Source organism: Cryptomeria japonica, chromosome 2 (assembly GCF_030272615.1).
Source record: "Cryptomeria japonica chromosome 2, Sugi_1.0, whole genome shotgun sequence".
Taxonomy (NCBI): Eukaryota; Viridiplantae; Streptophyta; class Pinopsida; order Cupressales; family Cupressaceae; genus Cryptomeria; species Cryptomeria japonica.
In genome coordinates, this window is record NC_081406.1 from 240,823,331 (window position 1) to 240,841,814 (window position 18,484).

At 36.6% G+C, this 18,484-nt stretch overlaps 1 protein-coding gene across 1 annotated transcript in view; it reads left to right on the forward strand.

The window, feature by feature from the left end:
* Positions 1-6,783: 6,783 nt before the first annotated feature.
* LOC131063274 (probable disease resistance protein At1g61190) overlaps positions 6,784-18,484 on the forward strand; it is a 36,650-nt gene continuing 24,949 nt past the window's right edge. The window contains exons 1-8 of the mRNA XM_059214096.1: positions 6,784-6,793; positions 7,065-7,200; positions 7,355-7,759; positions 7,886-8,266; positions 8,355-9,363; positions 9,593-9,696; positions 10,328-10,757; positions 10,840-10,890. Of these exons, the coding sequence (XP_059070079.1) occupies positions 6,784-6,793; positions 7,065-7,200; positions 7,355-7,759; positions 7,886-8,266; positions 8,355-9,363; positions 9,593-9,696; positions 10,328-10,757; positions 10,840-10,890 (2,526 nt within the window). The remainder of the gene's footprint in view (positions 6,794-7,064; positions 7,201-7,354; positions 7,760-7,885; positions 8,267-8,354; positions 9,364-9,592; positions 9,697-10,327; positions 10,758-10,839; positions 10,891-18,484) is intronic.

Here is an 18,484-nt window from a genome sequence, read left to right on the forward strand (position 1 = left end):
TACTAATAGTTTTATGTTTTATTTTTCAAACTTTATTCTTAATATAAAGTTTATTTTCAAGTGAGGTTAATCATGTCTTTCATTGTACTTAATTTGAAAATAATTAAATTTCTTGTATACTTATACATGTATGTATATTTTTTTCATATTTTCTTAATTTTTATTTTTTTTGTCTATATTTTCTTGCATTCTTACGATGTTTTCATAACACCATGAATTATTACGAAGTAAGAAACCAAATTTCATTTCTCCCATGAACGTTAAGACATGCAAAAAAATTATTAAGTTTCTTCTTATTATAGCTCCTTTCGAGGTACACCAATCCTATATTAGGGTAAGTGCACAAAGATGGTGGTAAAAAAGGGAGGTATCAGTGGACACTTTTTTTCTTAAATCAGGTGAACCTGAACTTGGAGGCAAAATTTGAAAGTCATCCACTCAAAATATGAATATAATCAAAGAACAAATATTGTAGTACTCTGAATCTAGTTTCCAAAATACTAAAATTTTTCAAAATTGGATAAGATTAAGGGGATCAAATCCTTCACGTACAAAAATAGACCGTGATTTTTTCTGAAAATCATAACATAGTGTCTAACATGCGCATCAAAAAAGTCATAGTTAGATTTACTATTTTGACAAATTCTTTGGCAGAAAGATAGTTAAGAGTGAGCACTAGAAGATATATTTTTTTTTGTAATTTTTTGTTGAGTATTGGTTTTTTTATGATTTTTCCAATCGAGTACATCTTTAAAATTGCGTTCATGTTTGTGCATGAAGCATAAGTTGCACTAAAAAAATTGAAAATACAATTTTTTTTAAAAAACTGTAAAGAATCAAGTGCACTACAATAATATATAAAGTTTTTAAAATTTGGATAAGTATATTCAAAAGTTATTAAAACAATGGTGCACCTATGTCAGTGAGAACTATGGAGACACTGGTAAAAGAAATTCAATAATATTGTTATTGTTCAAATTTTTAAAAAATTATATGGATAGAAAGCTCAGAAGATGGGTGAAAATATGGTGGCAATTTTAGAAATACCCACTTGATGAAATGTAAACTTGATGATGACAAATTCGATAAACCAAGTTGATAAAATAAAAAACGTCAAAAATGAGGGAAATAGAGGGAAATCAAACTTTCAAACCGTAGCTTTTTCATCCAGGCCTATTTCCAAGCCTAAACAGTCAAAAGAGTGTATGGGGTACTTATGGTATAAAAAGTGCATACGAAGTACTTATGGTGTAAGAGACGCGTACGCAATACATTTGTTTAAATTTTGGGTGTGTGTATAATATGATATTGTATATATAATATGTGTATATACATATAATATATAAAAATTATATATAAAATATAATATATTAAGTATATATATACACACATATAATTGTATTGTCTCCCTCTCTCAAGCGCATACAAGGTGCCTCTCTCTCTCTCTCTCTCTCTCTCTCTCCATACCCCATCCCTCTCTCTCTCTCTCCCTTTCTCCCCTTCTCCCTTCCTCCATACCCCATCCCTCTCTCTCTTCTCTCCCTCCCTCCCTCCATACCCCACTGCAACTGTGTCTGCACTTCTATAAAAGTAAGTGAATTTATTTCTTGTCTACAACTTCCTCTTTTATTTTTATCATGTATGCTCTCCTAAGAAAATTGATTGATGGATCTGTGTGTATATATTGAATAGGAGGAAGAAGGGTCTGAAATTGAACCATGGGTGCATTACCGTGACAAACAAGGAAACCTGCAGCAATATTATTCTTGAATGTGTTTTTAATGAGTAGAGAAGATGTGGAAAATAGTGTCAACAAAGCAAAATGATGATTCAGACTACCTGCAATATGTTTTTTAGAAGGAAACAACCGGTAGGAAGAGAAAGAGGCAGAGTAACACAGATGATGTCCTGGAGAGTGATAGTGGTGGGTATGTGAGAGTTTCCATGCTATTACACAATGCTTGTCACCTAAAGAAATTAAAGTTTGTTGTAAGCATGGCAGTGGTAGTATATGATGATCACCACTTGTCAAAAGCCTTGGAAGGGTACATACCCATGACAGAAATCAAGTGTGTAATTCCTATAGTCGTAATTGAGATTAGTCCTATAACCTTGCAAATTTAATAGCATCATATATTTTAGAAAGGCAATACTCTTAGGGTTAGGTCAAGCTCTTACACTTGCTTTTTAGCGAAGCCTCATTGTTTGTTTGCTTGGAGTCTCTCTTATGCTGACAATGGTCTAACTTAGCTATATAAAAACCAAACTACTGATGTTCTATTGCATGATGTTCTATTCATAACTTTAACTAATATATCATTTTATTAGCCCACCATATGACCCCTTAGGTGTCATTAGAGGTCATATTATTTCCTAAGAGGTCATATGGTGTCCTATGACCCCTTAGGACACCATATGACCCCTTAAGACATCATACGACCCATAACAATACCATGTGGTGTCCTAAGGGGTCATAGGATGCCATATGACCCCTCAGGACACCATATGACCCATAATAGCATTATATGGTGTTCTAAAGGGTCATATAGTGTCCTATGACCCCTTACGATACCATATGGTGTCGTTATGTGTCTTATGGTGTCCTATGACCCCTAAGACACCTTATGACCCATAACGACACCCTAACAACACCATATAGTGTGATTAGGGGTCATATGGTGTCCTAAGGGGTCATATGGTCTCCAACAACCCCTTAGGACTCCATATGGTGTTGTTATGGGTCGTATGGTGTCCTAAAAGGTCATATAGTGTTCTATGACCCCTCAAGACATCATTTGGTGTCATTATGGGTTGTATGGTGTGCTAAGGGGTCATGTGGTGTCCTATGACCCCTTAGGACTCCATATGACCTCTTATGCATTGTTTTGGGTCATATGGTATCCTAAGGAGTCATATGGTGTCCTATGACCCCTTAGGACACATCCATGGATCCCTAGGATACCATATGACCCCTCTCCCTCCCCTCTCTCTCTCTCTGCCTCTCTCCTCTTCTCCCTTCCTCCATACCCCTTCTCCTCTCTCTCTCTCTCTCTCTCTCTCTCTCCTTGCCTCCCTCCCTCCCTCTCTCCCTCTCTCTCTCTCTGTCTCTCTCTCTGCCTATTAGTTCGCTACCCTGCCATAACATTTTTGTGGCTTAAAAGCGCGTACACACTACTTATTAGTACAAAGTAGAAAGAAAAAATACGGTTGGGCTTGCCAACATTTTATGGACTAACAACATGCATGCGGTTATTAAGATAGCGCATATGGGGTACTCAGACATAGTTTTATTTTCCCAAGAGCCTCAACGACCTCAAAATAAGTTTTTGAGGTCGTTGAAGGGCCCACTCCAGCCGTGTCTACACTTCTATCAATGTTTTATACATAGAAGCAAGTGAACTTTTTGTTTTTGCATGATTTCCAAATGATTGAATTGTTGTTCTTATTAGTTTTGTCAATATTATTGTCATTGTTTAATAGTTTGATTCAAAAAAATAATGATAAGATAATGATTGTTTAATAGTTTGATCCATGGGTGAATCAGGTGCCTTCAACAAATCCACATAGCTCAATGACCGTTGTACATGTAGAATAGACAAAAAACACTAATTAACCTACAAACCCCAACTAATACTTGATTTCAACATTTTCAAACAATTGTACAACTAAAAATGTGTTCAATTACTTTCTTCCCACGGTTTGGCGTATTAACAAAATTAACATGAGATATTAGTACAGATAATATATTAAACATAATTTAAAAAAGCTAAAATTAAATGACTTGCATAGTCCATCAAAACCATACATAAAAACGATTGTACAAAATATGATACCATATAGCCTTGTAGGCCAAAATCAATCGCTGAGAGTGTGATGTCATCAATCTAGGACATTTGGTCCCGTGTCAACACCTACAAACCAAAAATTGGACCAAGCATTAAAGATAGTATATCTTGTAAAAAGTTTGAACTCAAAGTGTACTATTCTATTTTAACATGTTACAAAATTTATACCTTAGGCATTGAAGTTGTAGCTATAGTAACTAGGGGAGGAGTATAGGATACCACTGTTGCATCTTGAAATGCTTATTATTTGTCTCAATTTAAATCGATGTATAAATAAGAATTTATTTATGTAATTACAAATTTAAAGTGACCAATAAATAAAATGCTATGAATTCAAATCAACACCCCTATGTCTATTGCTGATGGCCAAACACCATGTCCATCAACTCATCCGTCAGCATAAAATCCTCAATCGTGCAGGCCTGACATCTACTCCCACAAATCATGCATGAATGAGATGTGGATCCATTTGTACCGGTTGCATCATCTATCCCCGAGAAACTGACACACATATGCTGAATGGGCTCTATGTCGCCACCTGGAGCAACTAATGACTCATCATCCAGTACAATAGGGTGTGCTAATGACATCCCATGCTGGATGATGGCACCAGCCAATGTTGTGGTTTCCTGAAGAGTCTGTAGCTCCATCGACTCTTTCAGCTCTACTGGGACAACCTGATGCACCTTGGGTTTGGGTGCTAGGGGGCGATGACTCTCTAGGAATAATCGCCTACGAGCTCTAGGTCTATCTTGGGCAAAGCTACCACCTCTGCCATGGAACTCTCTCATGTCAAAATAGTTTGGCCGCACATTGAGCACAAACTCACAGTATACTTTTCTCAAAAAATACAATGGCACCTGATAATTATTACAAGGTGCATCATCAAAGACCATCCACCACCTCTACCAAAAAATATTCTTCATCTACACACTGGTACACCAATGTATGGTAAACCTCTTTGCATTAAGAGGTAACAAATGACCATTTTTAGGATCAACAAAAAGGGCACATATTTGTTGTTTACTAATCTTTTTGTTTTTAACTCCCTTGTATGATAACTCATCAGCAGAGTATGTACGAGACCTATCCCTAAAGTTTCCCCATTTGGTAATTTGTGTGGAAACAACTATGGCCCCACTAGATAATATTTCTAGGCTAATGGCAAGGGATTTATGATTCTCAAGTTCGGATGTTTTCAATTAATCAATTAGTCTATTGATTTTAGACGTATTTTGCCCTAACTGATTAATTAATTGCTCCTATGTTTCAGGTGTGTGGTCAAAAGGAGGAATTGGGGGTGTATCTTGTGGATTTTCAAGAGGTGCATTTTGTTGTTCTTATTGTGGATTAGAAGAATTTAGTTTTTGAAACAAAAAATGAAAAAACCTAATCAAAATTAATGAAATTTAATTCAAAATATAAAACAAATTGAACAAACGGGAAAGAAAGACAAAAATTAACAAAAACTAACCTTGATCCATAGTATCTGGAGGAGAAATGTGGCACCCCATTCGCGGTTTGGAGGAGAAATATGGCACCCTATTCGCGGTTTGGCAAAAAAAATGAAGGAAAAACGTGGTTGTCATGGGAAAATAAGACCCAGTTTTTTTAAAAAAAATTTTTTTGATAGGTACTATGTATGCAGTTCTTTAAGGCTTATTAGTGTGTACGCGCTCATTTTCCTAAAGGTAGCGCGTACGCGCTCCTTTTCCTAAAGTTAGCGCGTACGCACTACCTTTTCCAAGCTTGGGAACAATGGACCTAAGCGCGCACGCGATGACTTCAAATTTTATAACTGAGTACACGCTGCTTGTTTTTCCATGTCTATTTTGGGTGGTGTCCACTTTTCTGACCACCATCTTTGTGCACATACCCATTAATCATTTAGTTTGAATATTATTTTTGTGGAAACAATTATGTAAATTATTTAATCCTATATTTTTTCCACTTTAATGTAGCCTAATTTTTTTCTAAAGATTTTTGATACATATACAAAATTAAATTAAAAAATAAATTAAAATGAAGCTAAAATTTAATTAAAAGAATTAGTCTCATACTATTTCATGATTCTTTTTCCCTAATACAAGAAAACACATCTTGTTAAATCAATCTACAAAAAAAAAAATGCAAATCCCTTCCTTTGATAATAGAAGACCTCCTACAAAAATCATGAAAATGTATTCTCATGGTCTAGAATTTGAGTCATACCTTATTAAGCTAAACATATAACTTTGAAAGTAGGGAGACACAAATTAACATCGATGAAAATCCCACTTGTAAAGAAATCTTAGTGATGTAAAATGACCTATTTTGATGGGCCCAACTTGTGCAATTCTCTTTTCTTTTTACAATAAAAGACTTCATATACAAATCATGAAAATGCATTCTCATTTTCTAGAATGTGATTGATATCTCAATAAGCTAAACATCTATATTTCAAAGTAGAGAGATGTAGATGAAAATCTCACTTGTAAACAAATCTTAGTAAGATAAAATGGCCTCTTTCAATATGCCCAATTTGTAGAACATGCTTAGACTATTTCTATATGTAATCTAGAAAAGAGAAATTATTCCAAACAAAATTTGGATCGAAATGAATTATAAATGAACCTATTGGGGATCAAGTCTTGTTGTGTGCAACACTTTGACATCACAAGGGATGAGGCTGGGATCATGGCCCGAATGAATTTGGCATAATGGATGCCCCTTAATCTTTGGCTATTAACCGAAGAAGTATCAGCCTATAAACTCGTACCCTGTATTGAACAGCGAAAACTACTTTGTGAATGCTCTCATTAGAGAAGTGTAGTCATATACTTGAACCGTACTCGCAGGTCTGAACCTGCATAAGGGAAAAAAAAAATTAGACCCACCATAGAATGGTACGAGAACATGGGAAATCGGGCATAGCATAGATGCCACGAGAAAATGCGAAATGGGGCATAGTATAGATGCCACAGAGCCAGCCACATAATTAAGAATGCCGTTAAAAGAAGAATGATCTGGGCCATCTTTAGACCATCATAACACGGCATGCTCAACATATCTTCGGCAATACAAGAGAGAGAGCGAGAGAAATGCTCCAACCCCACTTATAAAACCATGCACTTATCGAGTGCTTTTGTCAGGTCTCTGTTTTAACAAGTACTCGTTATTTCTGTTTTTTCATTTGGCAAATGGACGTCTCTTACGTCCTTAATTGAGTACTTAATACAGTTGCGGACAAGGGTATAAAGAAACTGTATGGAGAGGTTAAGAACCTAAGGAGTTTACGTAGCAATGCCGCATGCCTCCGCGAGGAGATAGATCGTGTGAAAGGCATAGAAGATGATATTAAGACTCTGTTAAGTGGGTCAGGTCGACAGCCTAAGCGAATCGTGAGGAATTGGCTCAACACACGAGCGAATCGTCAAATCTGCTGAAGAGGTGCTTCAACAGTACGAACAAAACAAAAAGCGTCTCTTGTGTGGGTGCTGCCCTCACTGTTTGCTTACCCCAAAATCCAGTCGAAAAGTCCTTAATTCTCTAGCGGATATAGATAAGCATCTGAAGACAAAGGATTCAGATTTTCCCACGAATGGAGAGCTGGGGGAGCTTCCAGGGGCGCTGGTACAACCCATTGAGAACGAGCTTGTTGGCAAATTTGTTCACGAGAAGCTGCAGAAGCTGGAGACGTGGCTGCTCAAAGATGATTCTGTTCGTGTCGTTGGAGTCTATGGAATGCCCGGCGTGGGAAAGACGTCCCTGCTTAAACACATCAACAATAATGAAAAGGTAGTCAATTTCTTTAAGCTTGTAATTTGGGTTACTGCGTCCAGAGACTCCGATATATCTGATCTCCAGAGGCGCATTTGTGAGAGAATTGAATTGCCTTGGCGACCAAATTTGAGCATTGACAAAGCAGCAGGGCTGTTGCAAACAGTTTTCAAGGAAAGGAAACTGCTGCTCATTTTGAAGGATGTGTGGAAAAGAATAGATGTTTCCAAATAGGGAATTTCTACTTCTGATAATAAAATAAAAGTTGTACTGACGTCCAGAGATAAAGAGGTGTGCAGGAGCATGAAAGCAGACAAGATGATTTTAATGAAGCATCTGTCGGAGGAAGATGGTTGGGAGCTTTTCTGCAGGGGAACCTTCCCAGCTGGTGAGGATCAGAAAATGGATAGCGAGATTGAGCCCTTGGCCAGAAGCATTGCAAAGGAATGTAAAGGACATCCCCTAGCCATTAAGACGCTTGCTCGGACAGTGCCACATCTTCACAGCAGTACCCTGTCCGAATGGGAATATGTTCTCAAGCAGCTAAAGGCGATCGATCCAGAGTTTTATCGCATTCATGAAGAGATTGTGAAGGAATTATTCAAGCCGCTGAAGCACATCTACGATGCTCTGGAATCGGATGAGCTGAGGCTTTGTTTCCTGTACTTGGCCACCTACAGAGAAGATCAGGAAATCGACGCGGATGAATTGATACGAATTGTGGTTGGCTGAGGGCCTAGTGAAAAGTAGAGAGGAGGGGCGCCACGGTTTTCTCAAGACCTTGGCGAACCGATGTTTGGTTGAGATTGAAATTAAAGATGAAAACGACCTTCACATTTGGAAAGTGAAAATCCACGATGTGCTCAGAGATATGGCTATACACGTCGCTGAGGTCGACCAGAATATCCTGTTCCGTGCAGGCCAGAGTTTAGCAGAGTTTCCAGAGTCCGCAAGCGCAACATCGGTGAGGATATCAGTGATGTATAACCGTATCAGAATTCTACCTGAAAGTGTTGATTGCGCGAAGTTAGTGACTCTGTTATTGAGCTGGAACACATTTGAGGAGGTTCCAGAGAGCTTTCTGGAGAAGCTGAATATGTTGAAGGTGCTTTATCCCAGCAACACGCCCATCAAATTCTTGCCAAATTCCATCCACCAACTGAAGTATCTCCTCTATCTGCACCTTTCAAATACCCAGATTAAGGTAATCCCCCATCAAACATTTGAGCTGATTAGACTGCAGTTTTTAGATCTTTCTTTCTCCCCTATGAAGAATATTGCGTCCATGATAAAAAAGCTGAAAAGTCTCCAAACTCTCAATTTAGCCCACTGTTATGATTTGGAGTTCGTTTCATGCGACATATCACAGCTCACTAGTTTGGAAGAGCTTGACTCGTGGAAGTCGACAATGTTTGGAAATTCACGCGATGTAAGAGTAGGAGGAGAATCAAGGGAGGCTTCCTTGCAAGACGTATGCAAACTCCATCGTCTGAAGCATCTGCGTCTAGCCTTAAAATCCCAAATTGAGGAGAAAACAATGGGGAATCTAGTGGAGCTTCAAGGACTTTGGCTACTTTGGATGCCCGAAGTTCGTCAGACATATCTGCCCACTGACATGCGGGCCATGCATAGTTTGGAGAGGGCCCACCTGTATAATTGTCACATAAAGGGAACTCCTGATTTATTCCCAGAATTACAAAATCTCACGTACTTAAAAGATGAAATCTTCTCAAATACTGCTCACTCTTTCTGGATTAGGGTTAGCAAGACTATCGAATTTGATTGAAATAGAGATTGAGGAATGCCTTTTGCTCACAGAGATGGGAGAAGAATTTGGGAGGAAAGGGTGCTTTTCAAGGCTGCGCAAACTCAAACTATAGATGCTACCTTCTCTGGAGAGTCTGTGTAGTTCCGTCGAAGAAGGTGCTCTTCCCATGTTGCAGACTTTGACTATATTCCGCTGTATGAAAGTTAAAGTACTGCCACAGGGTCTTGATAATCTCAAGTCTCTGGAACAGATCAGAGGAGAGAAAGAATGGTGGAATGAAATTAGCTGGCGAAATGAAGAAATGAAGAACCATTTTCATGCGAAGTACATGGAAATCTTAGAAATCCATGATAACTATCATGTTTAAAGTGTTGGAATAATATTAGTAATTTCTGCACTACTCTGTCTGTTACAGACTATATATAGTCTGCAGATTTCTGTATATTTTCCCCACTATTCCTATAGCATTTATTTGTCAGTTTTTAAGCTTTTTTTAGGCTCCTCTCTTCCCTTCGTTGTTGTTCTGGAAGTTTTTGGTTTCAGTCAAGACTTCTATTTATTAGAGGTGTGGTGTAATGCGTTTATCTATCGAAGTCAATACAATCTGTCTATGTTTTTGTTTGTTGTAGCAAGCCAATCCGCTCTGTTTTCAAATTGGTATCAGAGCCAAAGGTTAGAAGTTTGTATAAGTCCGAGGCATTTGATTAACTGAGATAGTGATGTTTTAGCAGGAGGACATTGAATTTAAAGGAAGCTGATCGCAGTATTGCAACCATCAAGAGGAGATCAAGATCCCTGTAGCAGACTAATTCGTAGACAATGAGATCAAGCAATAATCTTTCACAGCTCCAAATCTCCATTTTCACAGGTAAAAATTCTGATTTTTGGGCAATGAAATTCAAAACCTTATTTTGTTCACAATAATTACGGGATCTATTGTAAAAAATGGATATAGAGAACCAAAAGATCAGGCTGCATATCTAGCACTAACAAGAAATATAACAGATGAGTTTAAGGAGAACAAAAAAAATAATGCAAGAACTTTAAGTTTTATCCAGCAAGTTGTGGACGAGTCAATCTTTCCTAAGATTCCAGCAGCAAAAACATCTAATAAGGCTTGGGAAATCTTAGAAACTGCATATCAGGGTACTCTTAGGAGAAATTTTGAGAATTTACAAATGAACGATTCAGAGTTTGTAGACCAATATATGAGTCTAGTTATGAATGTTGTGAATCAGTTAAGATGTAATGGAGAAGAAATGTTAGATAAGAAGATTATAGAAATAATATTTAAGAGTCTGCCCAGGAAATTTGATTTAATAGTTGTAGCACTTGAAGAATCTAAGGATTTTGCACAATTATCAGTAGATGAATTAATGGGATCTGTATCACCAGAATAAATAATAAATACAAATAAAATCAATTTTTTTTTAAGAATGCTCTTAAGTTTCGCGAATCATCTGACAGGAAGAGGAAGGTCAAGTTTTAGAGGAAGAGGTCGCGGTAGAGGTGGAAGGAGTAATTTAGACCAAGGTGAAAGGAATAAACAAGTAAATTAGTACTACAACAATCGAGGATGTGGCAACAATCATTTTCAGCAACATTCAGAGACGTTTGATAAATCTAATATACAATTTTTTTATTGCAAAAAATATGAACATTATGTATTTTAGTGTAGAAAGAAAGGAGAGGTGAGCAAACAAAATGCTAATTACACATAGGAATCTAATTTTTGAAGTTTATTTATCACTTGGTATGTTGTTCTAGAAAGTACTAATTAAGGATATTTTGCTTTTGGATAGTGGATATAGTAATCATATGATCGGGAATAAGAAATTGTTTGTTATTCTTTGTCATTCTATTAAATATGAAGTAAAATTGGGAAATAATAATAAAGTGGATGTAATTGGAAAAGGAAAGATAAGTGTTTTGACAAAAAATGTTGAAAAAATATTTATTCCTAATGAATCTAATTTTTCACGTGCCATGTTGCTCTAGAAAGTACTTATTAAGGATATTTGGCTTTTGGATAGTGGAAGTAGCAATCATATGATAGGGAATAAGAAATTGTTTGGTATTCTTCATCATTCTATCAAATATGATACAGATGAATCTAATGTTCAAAGTTTATTTATCACGTGCTATGTTCCTCTAGAAAGTATGAATTAAGGATATTTGGTTTTTGGATAGTGGATGTAGCAATCATATGAAAAAGAATAAAAAAAAGTTTTCTATTCTTCATAATTCTATTAAATATAAAGTAAAACTTGGAAATGATAATAAAGTGCATGTAATTGGAAAAGGAATGATAAGTGTTTTGACAAAAAATGTTGAAAAAAGATTTATTCTTGATGTTTATTTTGTACTTGAACTAAAACATTATTTTTTTAGTGTTGGACAACAAATAGATAAAGGCTATAGTGTGTAACAAGTGGTATCAAAGCTTGGTCACAAGTTCAAATCATGCAGGCTACTGCGAGTGACATGGGGAGGGGGATTGTTGGCAGTGGGCCAGCGTCCCTCGCGTGGATTTACGACATGGTTTAACAGCCTCCTGTAGATTCTATAAGTCTAGTGGTTGTATCGAGCATTGATAGGTCGATCTTTTGGTGCAACAACAAACAAACTTGTAACAAGTTCTTCGAATGATAGGCTCATTGCAACTATGGAAATAATGAGAAATCGAATGTTTCCCCTACAAATTTAGTGAATCCAAGGAGAAGAGGAAGCAAATTTGAGAACAATGTATTTAAACCAATCTTGGTTATGGCATTTAAGGTATGGACATTTGTATTTTGGAGGTTTTAATTTGTTATAGAAGAAACACATGGTTAAAGGATTGCCACCAATAGAACAACTTACTAGTTCTTGTGATAGTTGCATTTTAGCCAAACAACATAGAGAGAGTTTTCAAGTAGGAGTTTCATATAGAGCAAGGACAATGCTATAAACTGTTCATAGTGGTTCATGTGGACCAATACAAACCCCATGACTCAGAAGTAATTTTTATTATCTAATATTCATTAATGATTTCAACTCAGAACGACTTGGAAATATTTTGTCAAGCAAAAGGTTGAAGCCTTTGAAAAGTTAAAGGAATTTGAAGCTATGGTAGATAATAAAATTGGTCATTTTATCAAGGTATTGAGAATAGATAGAGTAGGTGAATACATGTCTAATGAATTTTTGGATTTTTGTAGAAATTATGGAATCAAAAGGAAGTTTATCGCAAGGTGCATAACACAATAGAATGGTTTAAAAAAACAAAAGAATAGAACTATCATGGAGATGGCTAGAAGCATGTTGAAGGCCAAACATTAACAAAATGAACATTGGGTAGACGTAGTATCAAGTGCAGTGTGCATTTTAAATATAAGCCCAACAAAAAGTGTCAAGGACAAAATTCCACAAGAAGCTTGGATTTGTAAGAAGCATAGTGTATATCATTTCAAAAAAAATGGTTATGATGCATACATGCATGTTCTATCTAAAATAAGAAAGATTCTTGATGATAGAGACAAAAAATATATTTTTATTATATATAGTGAAGAATCAAAAGCTTATAAAGTGTTTAATCTCATTACAAAGAAAGTGATTGTTAGCAAAGATGTAGAGTTTAAAGAAGAAGAATCATGGGATGGAAGCATTGGTAAAACACTCACAATTGGAGCACCAATACTCCAATGAGAACTCCAAGTAATGTTGAACGTGGTGAAAACTCTTCTCATAATTTACATAAAATAATGATTCTAATTTGACATGAAAATTAAGGAAAACAAGAAGCTTGAAGGAGATTTAAGAGCAAAGAGAAGAAAGAGAAGGTAACTTAGATTTCCATTCAAATTTTACTTTATTTACTCATGATATTGTATATTTTGAAAAGTCTAGTAAGGAGCGATCAAAGCTATGAATGATGAGATGGCGTCTATTGAGAGAAATCAAACTTGGGAGCTAGTTAGTTTACCTAAAGGTAAGGATTTCATAGGAGTTAAATGGGTTTACAAAACTAAATTTAATGCTAAAGGTAAAATTAAAACATATAAGGAAATTTTAGTAGTAAAAGGTTATGCACAACAACAAGGAATTAATTATAATGAAATATTTGCTCCAGTTTCTAGACTTGATACTATTCGAAGGATTTTAGTATTATCTGCACAAAATAAATGAAAAGTTTATCACATTGATGTCAAATCATCCTTTTTGAATGGTTTTTAAGAAGTATTTTTATGTCGAACATCCACCAAGCTATTAAATTCATGGACATGAAAACAAGGTATATGTTGGCATTTTTGATGAAGATGTTGTGATTGTCATTGATGGACACACACTTGCTTTGAGATCACTTTTTGCATGTAAGAGTTATGCTCAACCGGTATTCTGTATTATAGTCTTTAGACTATTGGTGTTTTGCAGAAAGTGTTTATCAATCTCAAGCAGTATGAGGACCCAAAGTGGTATGAATACCTCAAGCGGTTCGAGGATCCCAAAGCGGTACGAAGGAACAAAGCGGTTGTTATCATTTTTTCCAGTCTTCATTTTGACAAACCGGAAATTGGTAAAATGTGTGAACCGGTAATCGGTAAATGTATGAACCGGTATTTTTGTGATGAGTTATCATCCACTGACACTTTGGTGGTGATTCTGTGTCATGTTACCAAATGTGTCCAGATGTACTGAACCTAGGAGCTTGCAATGTAATCCTATTGGACCAACATGAAATCAGATTCCTTTATAAGGACATCATGTCTAGGGTTTTAGTAGATGTTAGGGTTTACAGTGATTGATAAAGTTTTTGTATGTGTGATCATAGAAGAGAAGATTAGGTCTGTGTGAAGAAACAGAGTGTGGAGATATTGAAGACTGAAGTAATGCTGAAATGCATTAAAAATGAGCTATCAAGGATCTAACCAAGCATACTATGCTAGTATTTATATCAATCACTTATTGATTACTTACATCTTCGACAAGTCTGAAACCCTTAACCAGGTAGGCCTGGCAAAGCCTTTGTAAATCCTCTAACAAGGTGGTTCACAACTGTGGATCTGAAATCCTCTCACAAGGTAGTCTTTAATCGAACTTATCTCCTAACAGAGATTGAGATTCCTAACAGGATCTGTTCTGGTGAAGAACATTGTATGACCTTAACCGATCTGGTTACTATTCTGCAGATAGTTACTTTTGAGTTTCATCTCACTGTGGTTTTTCCTATTTGGGTTTCCACATCAAAACCTCTTGTGTTATCATGATTGTGTTCCTGTGGGTGAATGCCTTATTTGTTGTTTGGTTTGTATTTGCATTATTCGGTTTGTTAGTAAAAGTGTTATATCGGTTTACTACTAAATTGTTTAAGTGTTTGAGTTCAGTATTTTTTGGTATACTAATTCACCCCCCCTTTCATCAATTGGTATCATAGAAAACCTTTCTATAAGTTTAACCACTTGGAAGGAGATATGGGGGAATACACTGTGAGGGAGCTTACTCATCGTCTTACTCAGACTGAGAAAGCCTTTGATGAACTCAAAGTCAAATATAAAGCCCCTTTGGTAAAAAGAAGAGAGCATGCTGAAAAACTGATGGAGCTTACTGAAAAATAGTTCTTTTGATGAAGTAGACATGGATGCCCTAGTTGAAGAAGTTGAAAAAATGAAATCCAATGCTAACCTCAGAAGGGAACTGGAAGGACTGACTATTAGAATGTGTCAAGAGCTTAAGAACTGGAGGAAAGCTGAAGATCTGGTAAAAGACAAAGATCATGAGATCTCCAAGCTAAAGAAAGAAATCAGTGCCCTTGCTGCTCATCTCCAAGAGAGTAAAGTGGAAAAAGAAGAAATGCAAGGTGAACTAAGCATGGCTATTTCTGAGAATGCAACCTTGAAGGAATCCAATGCTACTATTTCCAAGGAACTCACTAAGTCAAAGGAAATACTTGCTAAATTCAATCAGAGTGCTGCTAAGTTAGAGCAAAAAATTGAATCAACCAAACCGGTAAAGAATACTTATGTACTTGGTTTCTCTGGCTATGAGGAAGGTGAGACCTCTGGAGAAAAAGATGTACCATCAAAGAAGCAACTGACATCAAAGGATAAAGGTAAGCAAAAGTTCAAACTTGTTTGTTTTAATTGTCTCAAGGAAGGACATACTGCCAATGTATGTAGAAATAAGGCTTACAACAATTTTCCTTATTTTCTAAACAATAAGCCTAGATCCAATAGATTCAATGGAAATTGTTATGCATACAACAAGTTTGGGCATAGAGAATTTGAATACAGGTCAGTTATACACAACACTGGAAGATATCCTCAAAGGAGTCAAGGAGTTTTTCCTGAATCCTCTGTAAACTGGAATCCAAACCGGTATAATGCCTATGACCATTAGTCAGGTGGTGGTGGCTATCAAACTGTAATTGGTTGGAGAGAAACCTGTATGATTTGTCATGGTAGCAGCCACACTGCTGCAACATGTGAAAGGAAGAATGAAAACATGAATAATGGACCATGGAGAGCACATGGAATGGTTTGCTATCATTGTAATAAACTAGGTCACACTACTAATATCTGTAGGATGACAAAGAACATATCAAATGATATACCGGTCACTCCAGAAGGAAAGATTGATGTTGAAATTGTTCAAGCAGATATGAAGACAACATGGAAGAAGAAACCAAAAGATGTATCACAAGAAGAACCGGTTTCTGCACCTAGTGTGGAAATCTCTGAACTGGCAAACTAAGCTACAAAAAGGCTTAGGGGGAACAAATCAATGAAATGTTTCTAACCCCCGATTTACACTGGTAAAAGACCTTAACCGGTATGTGTTACCTATCAATCGACAAAAGACCAGAAACGACAAAAGGTAAAAGTAGGGTTTATAACCTAATAGTGGAGCATTTGTTATGGTAGGTGAAGAATTTATTTAAAAGGGATTTTCAAGTCATTTTCACTTATCAATTTGTGAGCAAAGAAATTTTCAAAGTGTAGAGCAACCTAAGGTGATTTATCTTGTGATTCAAAGTGAATTGAGATCTAGCAAAAGAATTCTAAGATATTTGTAACTTGTTAGTAAAGAACAACTAAGCAGTGTTCCAAGTGACCGAAGTGGTGTGTTGCTAGCTACAGTATCAAAGCCCTAAACCTCGATTCGTGAAGGTATTTTTTGAGTTTCTTTGTTTATTATGGCTTCTACTTCGCACTCTAGTTCAAGTGCACCTATTGATTCAGCAGATATCATACAAAGGAAGATGAGATATAGTGCCCTATCCCAGATACCCGTTGGTGTTATAGTTGAGGAAGGTAGTTCAAATTATATTGATTGAAAAATTGAAGACTTAGGATCGCTAGTGATCCATTCTCAGTTAGGTTTATTTTGCAGGGATAACAAGAAGATAAAGCCTGAATACAACATCCTGGAAAAGAAGAAACTTCACAATGCGGTCTATTTTCTTGAAGAATTCACAAAAGATCACATCCACATCATCCTAAGCAGAGTGCACGGTGACAAAATGTATCTTGAGTGGACACATGACATCACACCAAAAGCGATTCATTTCGTCATCGGTTTCTGTAACATTGGAGAGGTGCCAACCCTAAGAAAATTCATTAATACAGGGAATGACTGTCAACACCATCAAGGATGAATTGGTCAAGTATGCCTGCATGGTGATCGGATACCGGACATTCTATGCCAGCAGAATTAACTCTCTTTGTTGCTGCGATTAATGCTGCCAACAGAATGATCATGGTAGATGCATCATTTGATCTATGCACCTGTATGCAGAGAGAACTCCTGGTAAACCTAAAATCTATCAAACAGGACAATGCCTTAAGATTTAAATTTGGACAACTATTGGTAGGATTGTTTTTCTACTTTCAAGGCTATTTTCTGGGAGTTGGTGATATTCAATGGTCTGCTGACCAACCGGTTACCAAACAGATCAGAGAAGTCTTCAAGCGGTAGGAACCGGTTATCCTGAAGTCCTGAACAAATACTTTGATGAGTTCAGACAGAAGATGAGCCAGAGGATGAGGATATCTGGCGATATTGTCAAGAAGTATAAAGAGGACATCTGTTTTACCATCAGATTAGATGAGTGCATAATGGAGGTAGTTGAGCCCAGAAAGGAAGAAGTGGAGCCCGTGGGATATGAGGTGATGTATGACATGCTCAAAGGGTATGCCTCTACCCTAATCGCCTTGCCTCTTGATCCAAAGAAGAAGAGAACTAGCACATACTTAGAAAGGGCAACACTAGTTGAAGAGCCCTCAGTGAAGAAAGGAAAGGCAATGCCATTAGTATCGACACTGGTTACTTCAGCAAGTCCTAAAGTGACCAAGCAGTCACCGACCAAGAAGAAACCAGAAGTTGTACCTGCCAAGGTTTTTGAAAGAAAGAGGAAAACTAAAAATGCCTCACCAGATTCTGAGGATACAGAACCTGAAGTGTAACCTAAAAAGACTAGGCAAATGAGGAAGAAGACAAAGACAACCAGCAATGAAATGACATCATCAGCACCAATAAATATAGACATTTCCTCTTACAAACCATTGACACATTGTCAAAGAACTATCAAGAATATTAGGAGAAAAGTGCTAAGTGATTCAATATATCATTTTGATGATTTTAATGATAATGAAAAGGAGAAAGTTGAATAGGAGGTTATTCAATATCTATGTAGTAATGACCGATCGCCATCAGAAATTAGATCTGTTACACCAGATTCTTTATATAATTATTTAGATAACAAATGGCGCATTGCCATAGAAAAGGAACAGGAAATAAGAGAGGAAATTTTTGAACAATATTTTCTTGATGTGTCAAATTCAGAGCTATATGAAGTTATGGATAAATATAAAGGCCTCTTCTTCATGAGAAGAAGAAGACTCTTGTTACTGGAAGGGAAAGTCCCTGAAGTGGTGAAAGATACACATTCACATGCCAAAACCGCTCTGAGGTTGCACCAAGTGTCTGAAGCCAACAAGAAGGTTGAACAAGAACCGAAAACCAAAAACAGGATGAGGTATATGATAGTGAAGGAGAACAGGTTATTGAACATATGGACACAATTGACGTTGATGCTTTGGATGGTGAAAATGTCACTCTGGATGTAGCAAAGGAA